Source organism: Anabrus simplex, chromosome 1 (assembly GCF_040414725.1).
Source record: "Anabrus simplex isolate iqAnaSimp1 chromosome 1, ASM4041472v1, whole genome shotgun sequence".
In the NCBI taxonomy this organism is placed as follows: Eukaryota; Metazoa; Arthropoda; class Insecta; order Orthoptera; family Tettigoniidae; genus Anabrus; species Anabrus simplex.
This window is the reverse complement of record NC_090265.1, coordinates 277736816-277758446: the sequence shown is the minus strand read 5'-3', so window position 1 is coordinate 277758446 and position 21631 is coordinate 277736816. Positions and strand designations below refer to the sequence as shown.

At 42.3% G+C, this 21631-nt stretch overlaps 1 protein-coding gene across 3 annotated transcripts in view; it reads left to right on the top strand.

The window, feature by feature from the left end:
• The window catches only part of LOC136887044 (uncharacterized), a 245888-nt gene that overhangs the window by 175570 nt on the left and 48687 nt on the right, over positions 1–21631 (top strand). For all 3 annotated transcript variants that reach the window (XR_010861930.2, XM_067159754.2, XM_067159755.2), the window contains exon 2: positions 15498–15686. Coding sequence is in view for 2 of the 3 variants with exons in the window: in XM_067159754.2 (XP_067015855.1) it covers positions 15513–15686 (174 nt within the window). In the remaining variant the exon portion in view is untranslated. The remainder of the gene's footprint in view (positions 1–15497; positions 15687–21631) is intronic.

Sequence of the window (21631 nt, the reverse complement as noted above, 5' to 3'; positions counted from 1 at the left end):
TCGTAAAGTATCCTGTTCCTCCCCTTCATCCAAACCAGTGGTTCCCAACCTGGGGGCGATCGCCCCCAAGTGGGCGATTTGGGTTATGAGGGGGGCAATTAATAAGTGGTGGGCGATTTGGGGCCGATGAGTATTCAGAGGAGGAAAAATCAAAATAGTACTGTACAGTAGAAGTCACCGGGTAGCACGGGTCACTGGCTATTCTCAGCCGGCGAGTTCACTGCACTCACCTCTTTCCATAGCCTCCACCTGTTGTTGCTCAGCTCTGCCGACTGGCGACTCAACCCCCTCCCCCTCCTAACATTACAAAACACTTGCCATTGATCTACATTCGTCTTCACTTTTAACTAGCCTTTGTATGCCTCACCATTAGTTTTTGTGCGTGTCTTTTCTGTATTTGTGCGTTTGTTTTGAAGTGTAGAAGTTCATTCGAATGGATTCAAAAAATAAGAAGTGTCGTCAATACTCAGCTGAGTATTTAAAATTCGGTTTTATCGCGTCACCGCAAAATGTGCAGTTTCTACGTGGTCTTTTGTGAGATAAAAGATTTACTACTAATGAAGCAATGAAGCCTTTGCGAATGAAGGTAATTTACCGTATCAAGAGTGCACAGTGATAACGTGAGTAAATAAATTAGTTATTTTCAACATCTCAAAGCTAAAGCTGATAAACAGCCTAATGTGAGTGAATTATTTAAAACACGAGCAACCGATCTTGACAAAGGTCTTCTTGCTTCTTAGAAGGTGTCTTTATTTATCGCTAAATGTGGAAAACCTCATACAATTGGCGAAAATCTTGTTTTACCGGATTGTTGAAATCATGTTAGGTGAGGGGGTAGTAATAATAACATAAGTCAATCGGTTCCTTTGAGCAACAATACTGTTTCCAGGCAAATGACGAAATGGTCACGGACATTGAATCCAAACTCACCAATTTGTTGGAAAAAAATAAATTTGGATTGCATATTGATTAATCAACTGTGATTGATAACAACGCAATTTTATTAGCTTATGTGAGGTTTATCAATGAACAAAAGGAAATTACGAAGGAAATGTTGTTTGCTAGAACTTTGATCACTGATACGAAGGGATCGTCGATTTTTAAAGTGTTGCACGATATTTTGAGGAAAAGAGATTCCCCAAACAAACGTGAGCGCTTGCGCTACAGACGGTGCTCCTCCCATGCCAGGTCGTCATGCTGGGTTTCTAGCCCAGAAGTGCCAGGGGTCATCACTGTTCACTGTGTCATTCATCGTCAACACTTAGCTGCCAAAAAATTGAGTGGTGTCCTGCATGAATCCCTGGTGTCAACTATAGCAAAGCTAATTCCCTCAATGATCGCCTGTTCCGACAATTTTGCCATGAAAATGATGAAAAATTCGAAAGCTTGCTTCTACATACGGCCGTGAGGTGGCTTTCCAAAGGAAACTGTTTGCGCCGTTCCTTCAAATTATTTGATATGGTTACTGAATTTCTCGACACGTCTGATCCTCTTTTAAGTGAGAATTTGAATTAACGAAAGTTAGAACTTTCGTACCTTACAGATATTTTTGAAAAAAATGAACGAAGTACATAGAAGGCTAGAAAGAAACAAGATTAACCTTATCAAGGCCAAAGGAATTATTTCATCATTCATCGCTAAGTTTGATATTCACAAGGTAAATATTGGCGTAAAAAACTGATTCAGTTTTCGACCTTTAAAAAGTGTTCAGTGTCAGATAACGAGACTCCTGAACTCCCAAAAGACAAAATCCTAATTTTTACTGATCACCTTGACCAGTTAAAAACTGACATGGAATCAAGATTTGAAGATTTGACCAGGTTACAAATTCCGGATTGGATTCTAGATCCATTCTCGTTTGAAACTGTGGATAAGCTTGATAATTTTTTGCAGACGGAGTTTCTAGATCTGTAACCGGGTAAGGAATGGAATGAATGAAGCCCCATCTAGCGGCGAGGATAGGAGGTGTGCCGGCTGCCGAAGCCTGTCGCACTCCTCTGGTGCAATGATAAATGACTGATAGATGAAATGTTATTGGAGAGTGTTGCTGGAATGAAATATGACAGGATAAACCGGAGTACCCGGACAAAAACCTGTCCACCTCCGCTTTGTCCAGCACAAATCTCACATGGAATGACCGGGATTTGAACCACGGCGTCGAGCGGTAAGAGGCCGGCGCGCTGCCGCCTGAGCCACGGAGGTGAAGTATAAATGTGAGGCGAAAATCATTTTCAAGCAGAGCGGTTTCGAGTTAGCCTGGGTGAAGCTTATGGACACTTATCCACAACTGTGGGGGAAAACTGAACCATTTACCATCTCATTCCCGTCAACATATTTAGTTGAAAATGGATTTAGTTCCGTTGTCCAGCTCCTCACAAAACAAAGAAATAAGTTGGGCATTTGCTCAAAGGAGACTTGTGCCTGAACTTGACGAACATGAAGCCGGACATTCAAGCTTTAACTGAAATCCACCAAGCACAAGGCAGCCATTGAATAGGTAAAATAAAACAATAACAAAGTTTTCAAACTTTCATTTATTTTTTTCAAATTTTCACTCTCAGGTTTCTCAATTTTTCGAGATTCCAATTTTAAAATGTTTTTTTGCTAATTGTTTTACGCCACACGGACACAGATAGGTCTTATGGGGACGATGGGACAGGGAAGGAGTAGGAGTGGGAAGGAAGCGGCCGTGGCCTTAATTAAGGTACAGCCTCAGCATTTGCCTGGTGTGAAAATGGGAAACCACGGAAAACCATTTTCAGGGCTGCCGACAGTGGGGTTCGAACCTACTATCTCCCGAATACTGTATACTGGCCGTAAAATGAAAACATGTACTCCTTTTATTTTAAATGTTCGTCAATGATCTTAGTTAAATATTTCACTTCTTTGTTCGTAAAAAATATGTAAAAATGTACATTTTAATTTTTACTATTTTATTTAAGAGTAACCGGATAAAACTGCTTTTGTTGCTTTTATATACGGTAGAAACATTGTTTAAAATGATAAAACTGCTTTATTATTTACACTTTACTTCAAATTAAAATTAAGCATCGAATGAAAATGAAAAGAAGGCGATAGGTGTTAGTCAACCTCCAGAAAGGGGAGATGGGCCACAAAAGGTTGGGAACCACTGATCTAAACCATGCTTATTGAATTCTGGCTCGTACTTCCTGATTAATGCCACCGTCACTTTGCATGTGGGATCCCAAATATTGGAAGCAGTTAGTTTTCACTAGGTCTTGACCAATGGTTGCGACGGTGTGTGTGCTCGGGTTAGTTTCCAGAAACTCGGTTTTCTTAACATTTAGATGCAGGCTGTATTGTCTTAGGCGTTTACTCCCTGTTTGAACACAGCCCTCTTTAGTTGTTCCTGCAAGTAAGATTCGTCGGCATGCAGTACGGTCCAATGAACACTCTCATGCGGGTCACGTGAAGTGATATACACTATTCACAGAATTTTGTGTATTATACAGGATGAAGCGTAATTCGCGCACTCGGGCCACATGCCAGCAATAAAAAAATGTCTCTTACAAAATTTCATCTTGCGAGTATATCCGGCAGAAAAACGACGTTGAAATGTAAATGTAGTCCAGCAATCTGGCAACCACATGTAGGGTAACTACCTCTGTCAGCAGGCATAACTTGTACTGTACGTATTGTACAGTTGGTTTGTACAGTTTTGGGTTAGTACGCAGGGTTTTTTATTTCGTAAATGTAGTCCAGGTGGTATGGTATCTGGCATCTTAATCGTCAACAGCGATTGCAGTGGGTCCTCTAGAAACCATTTGCACTTACATACTACGATCCTAGAAATGGACGAACAATCGTTTTCATTGGTCAGCTTTGAAAGGCGTCCTTTCCACGTCGTGGGCGTGAATTTATTCGCACCACTTCATCTACTAGATGTGAAACCTGTTTTCTTTGTACCCTCCTCCAATGGTCCCATAGATTAGTTCGTTCGTAATCTGTTTACCCTCCAGGGTCGGTTTTTCCCTCGGACACAGCGAGGGATCCCACCCCTACCGCCTCAAGGGCAGTGTCCTGGAGATTCAGACTTTGGGTCGGGGATACAACTGGGGAGAATGACCAGTAACTCGCCCAGGCGGCCTCATCTGCTATGCTGAACAGGGGCCTAGTGGAGGGATGGGAAGATTGGATGGGACAGGCAAGGAAGAGGGAAGGAAGCGGCCGTGGCCTTCAAATAGGGGAAGTGGGAATCGAACCCACCTCTACTCAGTTGACCTCCCGAGGCTGAGTGGACCCCGTTCCAGTCCTCGTACCACTTTTCAAATTTCGTGGCAGAGCCGGGAATCGGACTACACCACAGAGGCGGACCCATAGATTAGTACCAACTATCATTCTTGCCTCGTTCAGGTCCATTACATTTCGTTAGAGCCTTACGTTACCGTAGGCCTAGCAACGTGCTCTGCGAATAATGCCCAAACTGGGTTACAATTTGTATGTGTTATCACCATGGTCCCAATAATTCTGCCTTTCAACATTGCGTGTTGCGTCTGGTAACCGCATGCTGTTTAGTACGTATCTCAATGTATTATTATTATTATTATTATTATTATTATTATTATTATTATTATTATTATTATTATTGTTACCGTGTTTTTGTGGTAGTTAGAGGTGAAAGAAGGTGCGGGGTGGTGAACAGGTCTCAAGCTACGAAAGTAAAATTAATTTAAAATTTAACAAGGTTATATTTTCTTTTCAAAATTAAGAAATAACAATTACGGCAGGTACAGAGTAGCAAGGCAACAAAAGGTGCAATTACAGTATTTACAGTATTTGGGCTTCGAGCCCCGAATACACACTTCTAGGGCAATTAGCCCAACTTTACTCCAAAATAAGTTTTACCAGAGGGGCCGAAAACCCCATTCATGTTCCAGAGCACTTGCTCCAAATTACACAGAAAAGCCTCCTCGAGGCATACAACACTTAATTTTCAAGAACGAGCCACACGCTCTCAAACTTTAAGCCTCTCAAAGGCCACACCAAACTCCACCTTCAAGTTGTCCTCTCTGGACATAGACACAGGGGTAACATACCCAACCTACTGAGGTCTATTAAATGAAAAAGGGTAATTACATGACCTCTAAAATAACAATTTGAGAGGAGGCGATCTGCACTCCTAATGTATTTGTTTCAAAACCTAATTTGGCTCTAGGCCGCTGATGCAAGGGCTAACCCCATACTACGGAGGTGACTTTAGAAAAGAAACAAATTTACATAATGTTAAGGAAGAATAGGTTGAGAAAATAAGTTCACCTCAAAACAATATGAGTGGGAGCTCGAGAGGGTTAAGCACTCTCTATCCCAATATGTAGTTTAAAAGATAGAATAGATACAAGTTTCTTTACATTTTAATGAAGGTTACATAATGGAAAAACTTCGGACCCGCCCCGAGAGTTAAACTGCTGAGCTAGCAAAGAAATAAATTATTAATCGGCCATTACCTTGTTGCTGACCGCAGCCGACGAAAGAGGCGCTTCCCGCCCCCTGCTATGTACTTTACACACTGAAAGATGGAACAGAAGTGGCCCGGAGACCCTAAAATCAGCAGTTTATATACTCTCGCGGAAAGTTCGAGGCGTTAGGGGAATGAGAACACCCTCCCACAAAAACTTTATTGGCTAACCAAGGAAACCCCTACACAATATGAAGAAGAAACATATAATTGGTGGAAAATTAATTCAAGAAATTCGGGATTGGCTAAATTCAAAACAAGGGGAAAGAAAGGGTTAATATTGCCAACTTAAACAATGACTGAAAGAAATTTAGCAAAGAACAAACTTTTGAAATTAAATTTTCTCCAAAAGAACAGTTCTTTCACTCCGCACTAGGGTGCACTATTGTTGATCTTCAGTAGTGTCCTCTAGAAGAGAAAGTTCACACTTCTTACTACAAGCAAAACAAAAATACGTCGAAAATGACACAGTTCAAAAACTCCAAAATTTCCAGGTAGTGACATCTTCTGAGAAAGTAGAAAATTAATACCGTCAATAAAGTTCAGACTTCCTCCAGCAGAGGAGTTTCAATTGGCGCACATTTTAAATTAGCGGCGTGGAGGTGTACTGCCCGGTACAATTATTATTATTATTATGTTGTAAATGTAGGATGCATGTGACCTTAGAAACGGTGTCTTACTGTATCACAGTAGGTAATGTCAGATAGAAATTAGCAAATAAAAGATGCGCCTCAACCCAGGATCGAACCATCGACCTCCTGCATGCCAACCAAAAACTCTACCCACTGCACCAACTGTACAGCACGACGGGGACGTGCTGACAGCGATAGTTACCCTACATATGGTTACAGTGTTGCCATTTTGCTACTCTTTAACGTCCGTTTTCTACCGGATATACTCGCAAGACGAAGTTTTGTAAGAGACATTTTTTTATTGCTGGCATGTGAGGAGTCGCGCTGCGACGCCCGAGTGCGCGAATTACGCTTCACCCTGTATAATCTACTTAGATATTTCTGAAGGTTTCATTGCTAAGGAACTGTAAGACGACTGAGTACGTTTTACCTGCATGTAGAGAATAATGTATTGGACTTAACACCATTCATATCTCATTTTAGCATTGTTTTGATATGTTTTCCTTGTAAGCCCACAGTATGTACTCGTCGCGGTCTAATAACCTGGAAGGCTATTTAAAATACATCATCTGGAAAGCTAAATATTCTTCCTACTAGCCTAATTTCCTATTTATTTGGGTTCGGCAAATGGTAGAAATTTGGCCCAAGTTTACGGCCGGATGCCTTTTCTGCCACCAAACTTAACGTGAAGGGATGACATGAAGTCATGAAAGCTAAATATTAATAACTAACAAGATACCCGTGCTTCGCTACGGTATTATACTGACATTTATAATAGAATGCTTAACGTTTTATATACTGTATAATCTGCCGAAATTCGCGATCTGACTCGTTTTCTGAGAGAGAATCCGTCAAAATTAGCGATCTGACTCCTTTTCTGTGAGATTACGGCAAAATTCCTCACATTTTTCAATCTTTCTTTCCAGCAATCGATTTGGTTCTTCCCGGGCTAGGTCCAGGCATTCCACCCGGTCAGTTGAGCGTTTTTTAAAATATAGATCAAATCCTTGAGGAGATCCGGCGTGGTGACGTATTGGGTGCCTTGGCGGTACTGAACCGCGGCCGGACTGCATTCGTAGCTATTACCCGGCCAGGACCCATTTCCAGCGCGGCCCGCACGACAGCTACCAGGCGGTAAATTACATCTGCTGTCATTGTTATTGGCCGGGCTGAGTGGCTCAGACGGTTGAGGCGCTGGCCTTCTGACCCCAAATTGGCAGGTTCGATCCTGGCTCAGTCCGGTGGTATTTGAAGGTGCTTAAATACGTCAGCCTCGTGTCGGTAGATTTACTGGCACGTAAAAGAACTCCTGCGGGACAAAAATTCCGAAACCTCGGCGTCTCCGAAAACCGTAAGAGTAGTTAGTGGTACGTAAAGCAAATAACATCATTATTACCATTGTTATTGATAACAATGTGACCAGCACCATCGTCGCGCGTAGGCAAGTGCCCAACATTTCTGGCGACACGAATGATATACATGCGTGCATTACTGACCTTATTATAGAGGTGAACAATTGCACGGTCAATTTCATTCCTATCGTTTATTTCAAATGTGTTTAAATTGTTATTTATATGCCGGGAGAATCTACTGGAATAAGACTTTATGTTCTCCAAAGGAAAAGATGGTTCTTGAAAACGAACCCAGGAAAGATTAAAAATGATGAGTTTATGATCAGAATACGTACATTATGAACAGTAAAATCAATTAGTCTCAACTCTTTTTTCACCCCACCGCCGTTAAATTGATTTACCCCCCCCCCCCAAAAAAAAAACAGAAGGAGTGTTTCTTTATGTTTAAAGGAGATTCCAAATACCAATGTTCACACTTTTTACCTTCAGTTCTGAAATATAAGTATCCCCATAAAAAGAATTCGCCTTTTTCACTGCTTACACACTCCCCCCCCCCCATCTAAGTGAATTTTCCGGCAAAAATACGTGTTTCTTTAATAGTAAAGGATCTTCTAAATCCCAATTATCACGACTCTAACATCTTCAGTTTTTGAGAAATGTGTCCTCATAAAAGGAATTTTCACCCCCGCCCCTCCCCCAAGATGATTTCTCCCCCAAAACGCTTTATTCTTTGTAGGAGAGACCCAAATACCAATTTTCACATCTGTAACAACTTCAGTTTTTATTAGGTGTATGTATACTCATAAAATTAATTAATTTTTCAATATTTCACGCCCCCCCCCCTTTCATTGGATTATCGAAGAATACGTGTTTCTTTAATTTTAAAGCAGATTCCAAATACTAATTTTCACGTCTGAAAAATCTTTCGTTCTTGAGATAGTATCATAATACAAATAATTCAACTAATTTTTTAATCCCCCCTTAGGTGGAATTCCGAAAACAAAAAATACGTATTTCTTTATTTTTAAAGGAGATTCCAAATTCCAAATTTCACGTCTGTAACATCTTCAGCTTTTGAGATATCATTATCCTAATTAAAAGAATTCAACCCCATTTTCAGTTACCTTTACCCCTCCACCTAAGTGGGTTTCCGGAAAACAAAAGAAAAATACATGTTTCTTTATTTTAATAGAGATAAAAATGCTACTTTTCACTTCGGTAACATGTTAAGTTTTTGAGATATATTGTAGAAATGCTCATTTTAAAATGTCATCCCCTTTTTAGTTCCCCTTAAGTGGAGTTTCCAAAAACATATCACCTATGTTTCTTTACATTTACAGGAAATTACAAATACCAATTGTTACGTCTGTAACATTTTACGTTTCTGAGATATACTGTAGATATAGTCTTTTTAAAAATTCACCCTTATTTGTCACTCCTGTTTAACCGCCATTAAATGGATTTTCCAAAAAACAAAAAATATGTGTTTCTTTATTTTCAAAGCAGATCCAAAATACCAATTTTCAGGTCTGTAATATCTTCTGTTTCTGAGATATAAGTATCCTCATTTAAGGCATTCAACACCTTTTTCACCCCATTTCACCCCTTCTGTTGGGATTTTCCGGAAACAAAATATATATGTTTCTTTATTTTTAAAGGAGATTCTAAATACCAATTTTTACATCTGTAAACTTTTAAAATTTTGAGATATAGATACTCTCATTTTAAAAATTCACCCCTTTTTCATCCTCCCATTAATTGTATTTTCCAAAAACAAAAAATACGTGTTTTTATTTTTAAAGGAGTTCCCAAATACCAATTTTGAGGTCTGTAATATCGTCAGTTTCTGAGATGTAAGTGTCCTCATTACCGTTTTCAACCCTTTTTTACCCCTCCTATTGGGATTTTCCGAAAACAAAAAAATTTGTGTTTCCTTATTTTTAAAGGAGATTCTAAATACCAAATATTACATCTGTAAACTTTAAAAGTTTTGAGATATAGATACACTCATTTTAAAATTCCACCCCCCTTTTCACCCCCTTAGCAACGGAATATCCAAAAATACCCCCCTTAGCGAGCACCTACATTGTACTAAATATGTGTCCTCAAAATTTCATTTCATTATGTCCACTAGTTTTGGCTCGGCGATGATGAATCAGTCAGTCAGTCAGTCAGTCAGTCAGTCAGTCAGGACAAGTTATTTTATATATATATAGATTAGTAAATACATAAAGCCGGTTCAACACAATGGGAGCTGACAGAGGTATTAGGTTACATCCCGTTTACCTCCGACGTCACCAAAGTCATGTCATCATCAAGACATCATAAATTAACCTAACAGTCGCAACGTAACTTCATAGTCTCCGTAGAAGAGCCCGTCGGTTAGGTTAGTGACCAGTTTTGGAATAGAGGTGAGATAACATCTTCTCCTGGACCAATGACCCTTCACCGGTCCACCAAAAACTGCTAATCGCTGGTCCAGTGAGCATTTTTGGTTTCCCCAACAGTTCCCTGTTCTCCTCAGGCTCGGATCGAGTCCCGAGAGCGGAGACTTGCTGGAGACCAGCAGTCGGCTGTCTGCCTGAGAACAGACTGCAACTACTACTACTAACTTTTTTATTCCTACCCTGAAGGGGGAGGCAGGCTTCCTAGACGAAGGTGCCGTCTCTCAGGCCAGATTTGTATCGGAGAAAGAGGTGTGCAGCGAAGGTGAGAGAATTGGCGGCCATGGCCTGTACTACGCACTGTCCCGGCATTCGCCTTAGTGCAGGAGAATGGAAAACTACGGAAAACTATTCTCAGGGCAACTGACGGAGGGGGACCAACCGCTCTCCGTCTCCTGAATACAGAGGCGTAGAGCCACGTTAGAGCCGTGGCCATCCCTCCGGTCAATTGGTCGGTCAATGTTCAGAGCTGCCGGACCACGGACCAGCCTTGGCCACTTGTGGGCCGAGACCGACTCTGCATCCTCCTCAGACTCCAAAGTGTTCCCTTTTATATTACGGTGCGAGGTAGAGAGTGGGGAAGATGGGAAGTTGATGTAGAGAGCATCACTATCGATCAGCAGTGGAGAATATAGAGCTGAGCATCATCGACACTAGTACAAGATGCCGGATGTGAATTTAACTGCTGTCAGAATCTGGTGCGAATGTTTTGACATTTGTCGCACATTACGTGCGCGTCTTAATCTACTCCCCTGACCTCACAGATTCCATTGAGGAGGCCATCGGTCAGGTCAGCTTTATGCTTTACGGGAAGAGGGCTGAACTCTTCCTTCTAAAAATTATCAACCGCTGACCGGTAAGCATTCCCCCGTTCCCCAACAGCCCCCCTTCCTCCACCCCCCGTTCTCCACAGGCTCGGAGATAGCCCAAGAGCGGAGAGCCGCTGCGTCCAGCAGTTGTCGGAGCCTACTAACGCTCGAGCTTATCATGGATATTTGGGAATGTAGAGAGCAGTACATGAGCTGGTGGGAGTTCTTGAGGTTCCCGACAGAGGGCATGAAAATAAGATGGCAGATTTGAAATGTCATAGACAGGTGCGTGTGTTTTGTCATCTATCATAGAGCGCGCCTATTGACATTTTTGGCAAGTAGAGACGTGTTAGAGCACGTGTTTTGACAGATGAGGTTATTTTTTGGTACTTGTTTAACGTCGCACTAACACATCAAAGGTTTTCGGCGATGGAAGGATGGGAAAGGGCGGAGACTGGGAAGGTAGCGGCCGTGGTCTTAATTAAGATACAGACCCAGGATTTGCGTGGTGTGAAAATGGAAAACCATAGAAAACCACCTTTAGGGTCTCCGACGGTGGGATTCGAACCTACTATTTCCCGAATGCAAGCTCACAGATGCACGACCCGAACCGCACAGTCAACTCTCTCCGTAATGATGAGGTTGCTACATGAGGATAAAACAGCGGTTTGTATCACGTCTTTTGAATTATTTGCCAGGAAGAGACATGTTACAAAATGTGTTTTAGATAGATGAGGTAGCATCACGTTTAAGCAATAACGGTTTTAGCACGACTTTTGAATTCTTGACAGGTAGAAATTAGCCAGATCGCATGTCTTTCGACAGCTGTCACGCTCATGTGTGCAGGTTTGACAGAAGAGGTAGCACAAGATGGCTGATTTGAGCACGTACTTTGACTTTTTTGACAGTAGTCACGAGCACGTGCACGAGCAACTGAGTTCTTTAAATAGCTGATAGTGCGCGGATCGTGTGCAAGACATCTTTAGATGACAAATAGAGAGCGTGGAGAGCATAAGATGAATTTACAAAAATGATAACCACGTGCACATGCGAGATGGTATTTTGACCGCGCGTTGTTTTTTTTAATTTGGCGGATGAACCCATGTTTAAATGGCCAGAGCACTTACTAAATACTATGTAAGGGGGACCAGATGCCTGCTAAACATTATCTTGAGAATGCGATTGACCGACGAGGTTCTTCCCTCGCGTGAGGCAGGTGGCGTGCTGGGGCAACAAGTAAGGTAGGCTTCTCATCCTAAAGTATGTGATTCTAGAAGATTCTAGCGGCTCAGGGAAGATAATAGTGTTTGCTTTGAATATATTGTTTAGGGTCGTGCCGTACCTACCTTCAGTGTTAATGTAGGAAGTTTAGTGTTTCATTTGTTTCTGTATCACGTAAGTTTCTTTAAGGTTTTCAAGCAGAGAAGGTAAACCGCCCTACTAGGTGAAAAGCATTAAAAGGAAGCACGAGTGTGTACCCTCGTTTCCCTTATCACAAATTTTGTTTCTTGTGATTAGGATTTTCTAAATAGAATTTCTTTTCGGTCGTTAATGTTCCTTCCTTCTAGTCATAAGATAGTATGGGGTTATCCTCTGTTACACTGGGCCTCATTCCCCATTAGGCTTTATTCTTTGCCGCGCTATGGGATCGCCTGGTGCCTTTCAGCATCCCCTCTCTTTGTGTGTTGGCTTATTTTCCAAATGTTTGCCATCCTTTCGAATTTAACTTGATTTTGGTTTGTACATTTTAGCATAAGCTCAGCTCCTGACTGGCTACGGATTTTTCCCCATTCGTATGTGTGTTTTCGTTGGCTTCCCTGAGAAATAAAAGGGCAACAAGAGTGCAGTAGTGTTATTAGAATATGTGGAAATTGGGAGCTCAATTCTTCCTTGTTGTTGATGTAGATCGGTGAGTTATCCCACTGTTGTAAAATATCTGTTATGGTCGTTCATTGTTATTAAGGGTGGCAGATCACCATTAATAACAAATTGTTTCTTGTTGAATAATAAGAACCAAAAATATAAAGAATAAAAGAGTAAAATAGAAAATATATTCCAGTTTTTCCTTTATGTGGTCATTATTCATCCAGTTCTGTGGCCCTGCCACTTCTTTCCCTACCCATCTGCGAACCACAGTAACAATTATTATTATTATTATTATTATTATTATTATTATTATTATTATTATTATTATATTTATTATTATTTGTATATCAATCTAACGGCTCTTAAAATCGATAACATTTGAAGGGGGCCATGTTTCGAATCTCATGCAAAGCATGTGGGATTATTGAATTGGAAAGTCACGTCCTTGTGGTTCGGATTCCACTTAAAACTGGAGGTCCTGTGGCCATGATCACGGTATCAACAGTCTACGTAAAACTACAAGCTTGCTTACTTGCAGTTCAACGGACGTTAAACACATAACGGTATCATTCATAGGTTGAACCCGTAGATTTTTTGCTGAGTCCAAATATGTTCAGCTTGAACGAATCTTTGCTCGCCTATTGCGTATATCAGTTGGTCATTCCGAGACCATTTAGGCAGGTGAGATGTCAGAATCTACACACAATGAAGTGATGGACTGAAAATGTCTGAGTTCTCGAACGCAAGCATAACCGAAAAGAAGAGACGCATTATCTTTCAGATTTCTTTGCTAGTTAATACACGGAGGTTTATCTACACTTCGCCAATAAATGTGGAATTCTGTATGTTTGGAAGAAGTGCGCTACAAATGTATCAAAACGCAGCTTGTCACCCACCTAACACAACAGAACTATGCTTATTGTATTGGCTATATGTATGTAAAAGAGTAAGGGCAAGAAATTGCGAAAAGTCGTGGCATGGGACTTGGTAAGGCTATACAAAGTTCGACACTGCTCACTGTTTGTGTCGAAATAAATTTCTTCCTTTTAGTCTATATTTTAGGAGGTGTCTACCTGAGACAGTAGATGTGTGTTCGATTCATCCGATTCTCTGTCTGGAAGTCAAAACAAAAATATAGATACGAGACACTTAGTACCGAGGTTGGGAACAGCGGAAGCCTTTACCTTCCAATCCTCCAAGAGTCTTAGTAGGCCGGTAAGTACGGAAAAGGCTTTGATTTTTTTGGTCTATATTTAAAAGTATCTCGAAGTTCTTTCCCTTCTTATATCGAATGTCAGACTGTGTAAACCAAATGAGCCTGTTTTATTTTTGATTTGATTTTACACTGACTGACAGAGCAAATGCAACACCAAGAAGGAGTGGTTCGAAAGGGATGAAAGTTGGGGAAAAAACAGAGACGGCACGGACGAATAATTGATGTTTATTTCAAACCGATATGCAGGTTACACAATGCGCACGGCATCGACTCAGTAGGATGTAGGACCACCGCGAGCGGCGATGCACGCAGAAACACGTCGAGGTACAGAGTCAATAAGAGTGCGGATGGTGTCCTGAGGGATGGTTCTCCATTCTCTGTCAACCATTTGCCACAGGTGGTCGTCCGTACGAGGCTGGGGCAGAGTTTGCAAACGGCGTCCAATGAGATCCCACACGTGTTCGATTGGTGAGAGATCCGGAGCGTACGCTGGCCACGGAAGCATCTGTACACCTCGTAGAGCCTGTTGGGAGATGCGAGCAGTGTGTGGGCGGGCATTATCCTGCTGAAACAGAGCATTGGGCAGCCCCTGAAGGTACGGGAGTGCCACCGGCCGCAGCACATGCTGCACGTAGCGGTGGGCATTTAACGTGCCTTGAATACGCACTAGAGGTGACGTGGAATCATACGCAATAGCGCCCCAAACCATGATGCCGCGTTGTCTAGCGGTAGGGCGCTCCACAGTTACTGCCGGATTTGACCTTCCTCCACGCCGACGCCACACTCGTCTGCGGTGACTATCACTGACAGAACAGAAGCGTGACTCATCGGAGAACACGACGTTCCGCCATTCCCTCATCCAAGTCGCTCTAGCCCGGCACCATGCCAGGCGTGCACGTCTATGCTGTGGAGTCAATGGTAGTCTTCTGAGCGGACGCCGGGAGTGCAGGCCTCCTTCAACCAATCGACGGGAAATTGTTCTGGTCGATATTGGAACAGCCAGGGTGTCTTGCACATGCTGAAGAATGGCGGTTGACGTGGCGTGCGGGGCTGTCACCGCTTGGCGGCGGATGCGCCGATCCTAGCGTGCTGACGTCACTCGGGCTGCGCCTGGACCCCTCGCACGTGCCACATGTCCCTGCGCCAACCATCTTCGCCACAGGCGCTGCACCGTGGACACATCCCTATGGGTATCGGCTGCGATTTGACGAAGCGACCAACCTGCCCTTCTCAGCCCGATCACCATACCCCTCGTAAAGTCGTCTGTCTGCTGGAAATGCCTCCGTTGACGGCGGCCTGGCATTCTTAGCTATACACGTGTCCTGTGGCACACGACAACACGTTCTACAATGACTGTCGGCTGAGAAATCACGGTACGAAGTGGGCCATTCGCCAACGCCGTGTCCCATTTATCGTTCGCTACGTGCGCAGCACAGCGGCGCATTTCACATCATGAGCATACCTCAGTGACGTCAGTCTACCCTGCAATTGGCATAAAGTTCTGACCACTCCTTCTTGGTGTTGCATTTGCTCTGTCAGTCAGTGTATCTTTTCAACATAAACCATTCTCTACTAGTCCCTCCTTTCGCTCAGTACATCCAATTGCGTCTCGTAGTTTTGTTCTTAACCATCTATCTCAGTACAAAAAGTGACTAATATGTTGAATAGCGCTAATTACCTCCATTGTTTCATGATGTTCTAGGTCCCGAGCTAAAAAATGGCAGTCCATGTTCTGGACGAGCACCATCTCGCCATTAGTGCCATTGTAACAGTCACCATGCAGCTGATCTTCTTCGCTCTAGCTGCCACTTTCCAGTTCGACAAGCTGACCGACTTCGCAGGGGGGACAAACTTCATTATCCTAGCTCTCCTGACCTTCTTCCTTGCTCAGGTAAGATAAAGTCATTAAGATACGGTATATAGTTTTAACGAGGGACCCTTCTGTCTTAGAGCGTTCAGCTCTGCGATTCTGATACCCAAAACTCAAGAATGGATTTGTATTATACAGGCCCAGTTTATGTTGACAAACATTTTACTTGAACAGAGGAGTGAGGGCTTAAAATGAGAGAAACAAACTAAACGTCGTTGAACAGTTTTAAATATCACTCAAGGAATGGATTTGAAATATAAATGTTAAAACTAAAATTCGAATTAATTCGGAACTTCTTAGTTCTTATCGTTTTTTACAGATAATTTGTTTGATAGGTAGGTCATCTTGATTACGGCCGTGTTTGGGAATTGTAATATATGAGGAGTTATAGAGAGTATTTTTTATTTGCCACGGTAGGCTCTCTTTACCCTCTGCAGCCATTGATATACCATACCAATGCTTCGTTGTAAATAGTATCCAGTATGAACTAGAATGTACAGATTGTTTTTGTGACTAAACTCTGGACAAAATAACATAAAGCTGACCATATGAAAAGCCTGAATCCCACAAATCGATTCCAGCTACATTTAATGACGTTGTTAAAAATTATTACCAAAACGTTTTAACTGAAAAGAAAAATCACAACACAGGTGAATAAAAGTCATGTCGAATGAATAGAACATTTCAGACAGCTGTCAAATGGGGTGGATAGTTGGAAACCTAATATAGCAAGTACTGGTGTTTCGAGGGAACTAAAGTACCCTGACTAATTTAGAAGAGCAAATTTCAGTTGATGAAGTAAAATAATTAATATATAAGGAGCTAAAAGGGGAAGCAGGAGCAATGTCAGGTACTGACAATGAATTGTGGAATGAACAGTTAAGAAGCCCGGTCCCGCTGTGTAGGGGGCAACGCGTCCGCCTGTCGCTCGGTGGCCCCGGGCTCGATTCCCGGCCGGATGGGGTTCTTAATTGTAAATGATTAATATCCCTGGTCTCTTACCTGGACCTGAGGGCTGGTTCGAGGTCCACTCAGCCTACATGATTAGAATTGAGGAGCTATCTGACGGTGAGATAGCAGCCCCGGTCTCGAAAGCCGAGAATAACGGCCGAGAGGATTCGTCGTGCTGACCACACGACACCTCGTAATAAGCAGGCATTCGGGCTGAGCAGCGGTCGCTTGGTAGGCCAAGGCCCTTCAAGGGCTGTAGTGCCATGGGGGGGGGGGGAGTAATATCCCTGGCCTGGGTGTTTATGTCGTCCTTATCGTTTCTCTCCTCACATTCAACATTTTACACTTCCGCCATTTACAAAATACACCAGGTTCCTTACATGTTTATGGTGCAATTAGGGGCAAAAGATCTTTCTAGGTCGGCGCCCCAAACAAATAGCATTAATTTAAAAAACAGCTAAGTATAACTTAATCCTTGAAACTATATTAGCCGGCCCCGTGGTGTAGGGATAGCGTGCCTGCCTCTCGCCCGGAGGCCCCGGGTTGGGTTCGATTCCCGGCCAGGTCATGGATTTTTCTCTCGACCCGAGGGCTGATTCGAGGTCCACTCAGCCTATGTGATTAGATTTTCTTTTTTGCTAGGGGCTTTACGTCGCACCGACACAGATAGGTCTTATGGCGACGATGGGATAGGAAAGGCCTAGGAGTTGGAAGGAAGCGGCCGTGGCCTTAATTAAGGTACAGCCCCAGCATTTGCCTGGTGTGAAAATGGGAAACCACGGAAAACCATCTTCAGGGCTGCCGACAGTGGGATTCGAACCCACTATCTCCCGGATGCGAGCTCACAGCTGCGCGCTCCTAACCGCCAACGGTCTAAGATTACTGATGGAGCGAGATAACCAAAACCATGGCAGGAGGGAGCTACCTGTCCTATATACAGTATATACTGTAAGAAACAGGGTGAAAGATCAAATCCAAGTAACTATAGAGGGGTAACATTGCTAGATTCACTAATTAAGAGGTGGTGGTGGTAGTGATTATTATTTTAAAAGGAAGTACAACTGAACAACCATTCTCTATACATAATTGGAGGGGGAAGGGGTCCGACGCTTCGAAAAATGAAAGCATCAGCCAGAGAAAGAGAAGGACTACGAAGGGCGTGAAAATGGGATTTCCTTGGCCTCGTAGTCCTAATATCGTTGGGGTTGGAAAAGAACAAGAGTTAACTAAGGGAGGTCGGATAGGAAAGATTAAAATGAGGAGTCTGGTACAAGTGGAAGCAATGCCAGGACTCATCTTAGGGCCCCCTGGTTGCCAACCCACGCTCCCACATTTCGAGCCCCTAGGGCCCCTTTTAGTCGCCTCTTACGAGAGGCAGGAGATACTGTGGATGTTATTCTACCACTCCCACCCATAGGGCACTAAGTAAGATACCGTCCATAGAGGGAATGAACTGTGGAAGGGTGCTCAAACTTGTCGGGACTCCAATCAGGATTCAGAAATCAAATGTGAACGAGTGATAATACAATAGTAACAAAAACAATATGGATAAATAGGCCTATATGGGAAAGAAACGGGGCAAACTGCAAACCACGGCAATCGATTTGGAGAAAGCTTTCGATTAGGTGAATAGAGGGTCTGTTGTATACATGGTGTCAAAATTAGACCGACAAACGTACACATGTTGTATGGGACACGAAGAAAAACTAATTTTCCGAATGCCACTTTTTGTGTAAGATACAGTTTTTCCTCTAGACGGTACCCTTGAAATGAAATGGTGTATGGCTTTTAGTGCCGGGAGTGTCCGAGGACATGTTCGGCTCGCCAGGTGCAGGTCTTTTGATTTGACTCCCTTAGGCGACCTGCGCGTCATGATGAGGATGAAATGATGATAAAGACGACACATATACCCAACTCCCGTGCTAGAGAAGCTCGATTTGTTCTGGGTGATCTCAGACAAAATAGTAGCATTACGAATGTTGCAAAGTGTAGGCTGGGAAGACTTGGGAGAAAGGATATGAGCTGCTCGACTAAGTGGTATTTTCTGAATTGTCAGTGGAGAAATGGCGTGGAATGACATTAGTAGACGAATTTGTGTGGTGTCATTAAAAGTAGGAAAGATCATAATATGAAGATAAAGTTAGAATTCAAGAGGACAAATTTGGGCAAAATATATTTGTTTATAGAAAGAGGACTTAGGGATGGAAGTAATTTACCAAGGGAAATGTTCAATAAATTTTCAAATTCTTTGCAGTTATTTAAGAAAAGACTAGGAAAACAATAGATTGAGTATCTACCCCCTGGGCGACTCCCCTAAATGCAGATCAGTGGTGATTGATTGATTGATTGATTGATTGATTGATTGATTGATTGATTGATTGATTGATTCATTCATTCATTGGTTGATTGATTTCCAGGACCATTACTCCACCTAAAAGAGTAGCCATAATGAATTAATAGTGGCGCTCATGATTCCTGCTATCTTGTAGCCTGTAAACACACATCTCATTATATTACCCTAGTTTAGGGTAAATGTGGTAAATGTAAAGGGATGCATAAAATTGGATCACAAGTGGCTGGGGGACCACCCGGTATTATAGTGATGATTTTAAAGTGCAAGAAGAATTCCTTGGGTTTCAGTCATTGGAAGAAACAAAAATGCTGTATCATTCATAACCACAATTTTGATATTTATTTTTTAACAAGCTCTGATCTCTACTTATCACTGGGTGAGTTGGCTGTGCGGTCAGGGGCGCAAGGCTGTGAGATTGCATCCGGGAGATAGTGGGTTCGAATCCCACTGTTGGCAGCCCTGAAGATGTTTTTCCGTGGTTTACCATTTTCACACCAGGAAAATGCTGGGACTGCGCCTTAATTAAAGCCACATCTGCTTCCTTCCAATTCCTAGGTCTTTCCTATCTCATTGTTGCCATAAGACCTATCTGTGTTGGTGCTAGATAAAGCCACTAGCAAAAAAGATCTCTACTTATCCAAACTATGTGTTCAAGGATGTGATGGTTGTGCTACGATGCCTGGACTTGAAGGTGGTGTTGTGAAATTAATACAAGATAGGTGCCAAAAGGCTAATTTCTGTCACTATGTTAGCCATAAATAACCTGGTAATTAATTGCTTCAATAAACTCTTAGTTGTGAATAAGACGGTGGGTGCCATCAAGTAAATAATTCTTTCTATTTTTATTGTGTAAGTCCACTACGAAGGAAGCAGATCTGCAGAAGTGGGAAAGCAAACTTCTATGGTTAAAAACTCTGAACTAAAAACAAAATATCCACAGATTCTTGACATAAATTATCTACTGTAATGGTTTCAGAGCACTGAAATGCTGCATTTAACAAAGCATGTAAGAATTGAAACAAAACATTGATGGGTGAGGGGAGATGCGTCTCATGTTCATCATCATCATCATCATCATAATAATCGGATAATGAAAGGGAAGAAGTTGATTTCCCTAGAGTAGAAAATTTTGGAAAAATGTTATTATGCCCCCCACCCCTCGTGGAAAAGATCTGCGAGCATCCATGGAGGAAGATAAGATGCAAGGCACTTGGCGCAATGATCTGCAGTAAGTTACAACACCTGGTAGACTGGAGTCTGGACCCAGGGACTTTTAACTTGTGTTGTGACCATGTGGCCTTTAGCTGAGCCCTGGCATTGCTTCCACTTACTTCTGCCAGGCTCCTCACTTTCTATTCTATCTGGCTTCGCTTTTTTCTGACCTTGACAGTATTGGTTTTCCCAGATTTTGAGGCTCATTAGTGGACATGCCTCTCCCTGTCAGTGACTTGTTATGACATGCTCGGTTCTTTGCTCTCTGCGGCCCTTTGCACTTTCATAATTTTTTGCACTATTGCCGACCACAATTGATCTCTTCGACCTCCCCCCCCCAGTCCCTGTATAAAAGAAAGCCAAGTATCGGTTTAATATTTAAAAAATACTAACATACGTACACAGACTTTAAAACATTGCTGGAACCATTTCGATAGCAACTCTCTTTAAGTCTACAGGGTTAGTTACTGGCTCCTGGACTTAAACTTTCACTTGACTGCCATTGATATTTCCCTTATTTTTGGCTGTATTGGAAAGAAGTATAAAACAAAATATGGCCACGAGCTGTTTTCGTGTAAAACCAACCATAAGAGAGATACATATAGTTTTAAGCTTTAGGCACCTTCTAAAGCACCACTACCTGCTAAAAGTATTTAGACAACTGATAGCTAAGATCCTGTTTGACTTTATTCTAAACTGAAATACCAAGATTCATTAAAACCCACCCATCCATTTTCCAGTGGTGCTGTAACAGCCACAGACATACATTAAACTGAATTCGACATAGGTCATTACAATGACGTCAGTATTCTTGTCAGAATACAATATTAGTCAACTGGAATGTCGTGTTTAAAAGCAATTCTATCATATGAAATGCTTGATGAAGTGAAAAATGACAGAGTTCTTCACTTTTCACGAACAGTACTACACTGGCGTTCCAACAATGCGAAGTTGCAGAGCTAGAGCAACCCAGTCACAGACAGTGGTGAACATTGGTCTGCTGTTTTCCGTTAAATGTGCACGCTTCCCATTCCTATCAGCACCTGATAGTAGGGACCAAATAGCTGGAATACTATGATAAATCAGTGTTTCATGAACCAGTAGTTATCAGAACATACAGGAACCAGAGGAATTGCATACTAAAACAGAAAATTATTTAAATCCTCAGCTATTTCTCACCAGTATTCAGGCAGACTGTTCTACTGGGCATGCAGCAGTAATGCCATCTATTGGAGATGAGTGGCAGAAGAAGAAACAAAGCACATCACATCAAATCATAGTCAATGTAACGTTATTGTTGATCACTTTTATGGGATGTTGTTAGGCCTTCATTTTTAATTTTCTTTCCTATCTGTCATACGAGGGTATCCAATGTAAAGGGAGTCCTTCCTCCTTACAGGACGTTCCTTCGTGATATTTTCCTCATTTTGAGAGTCTTTTTTACCATCTC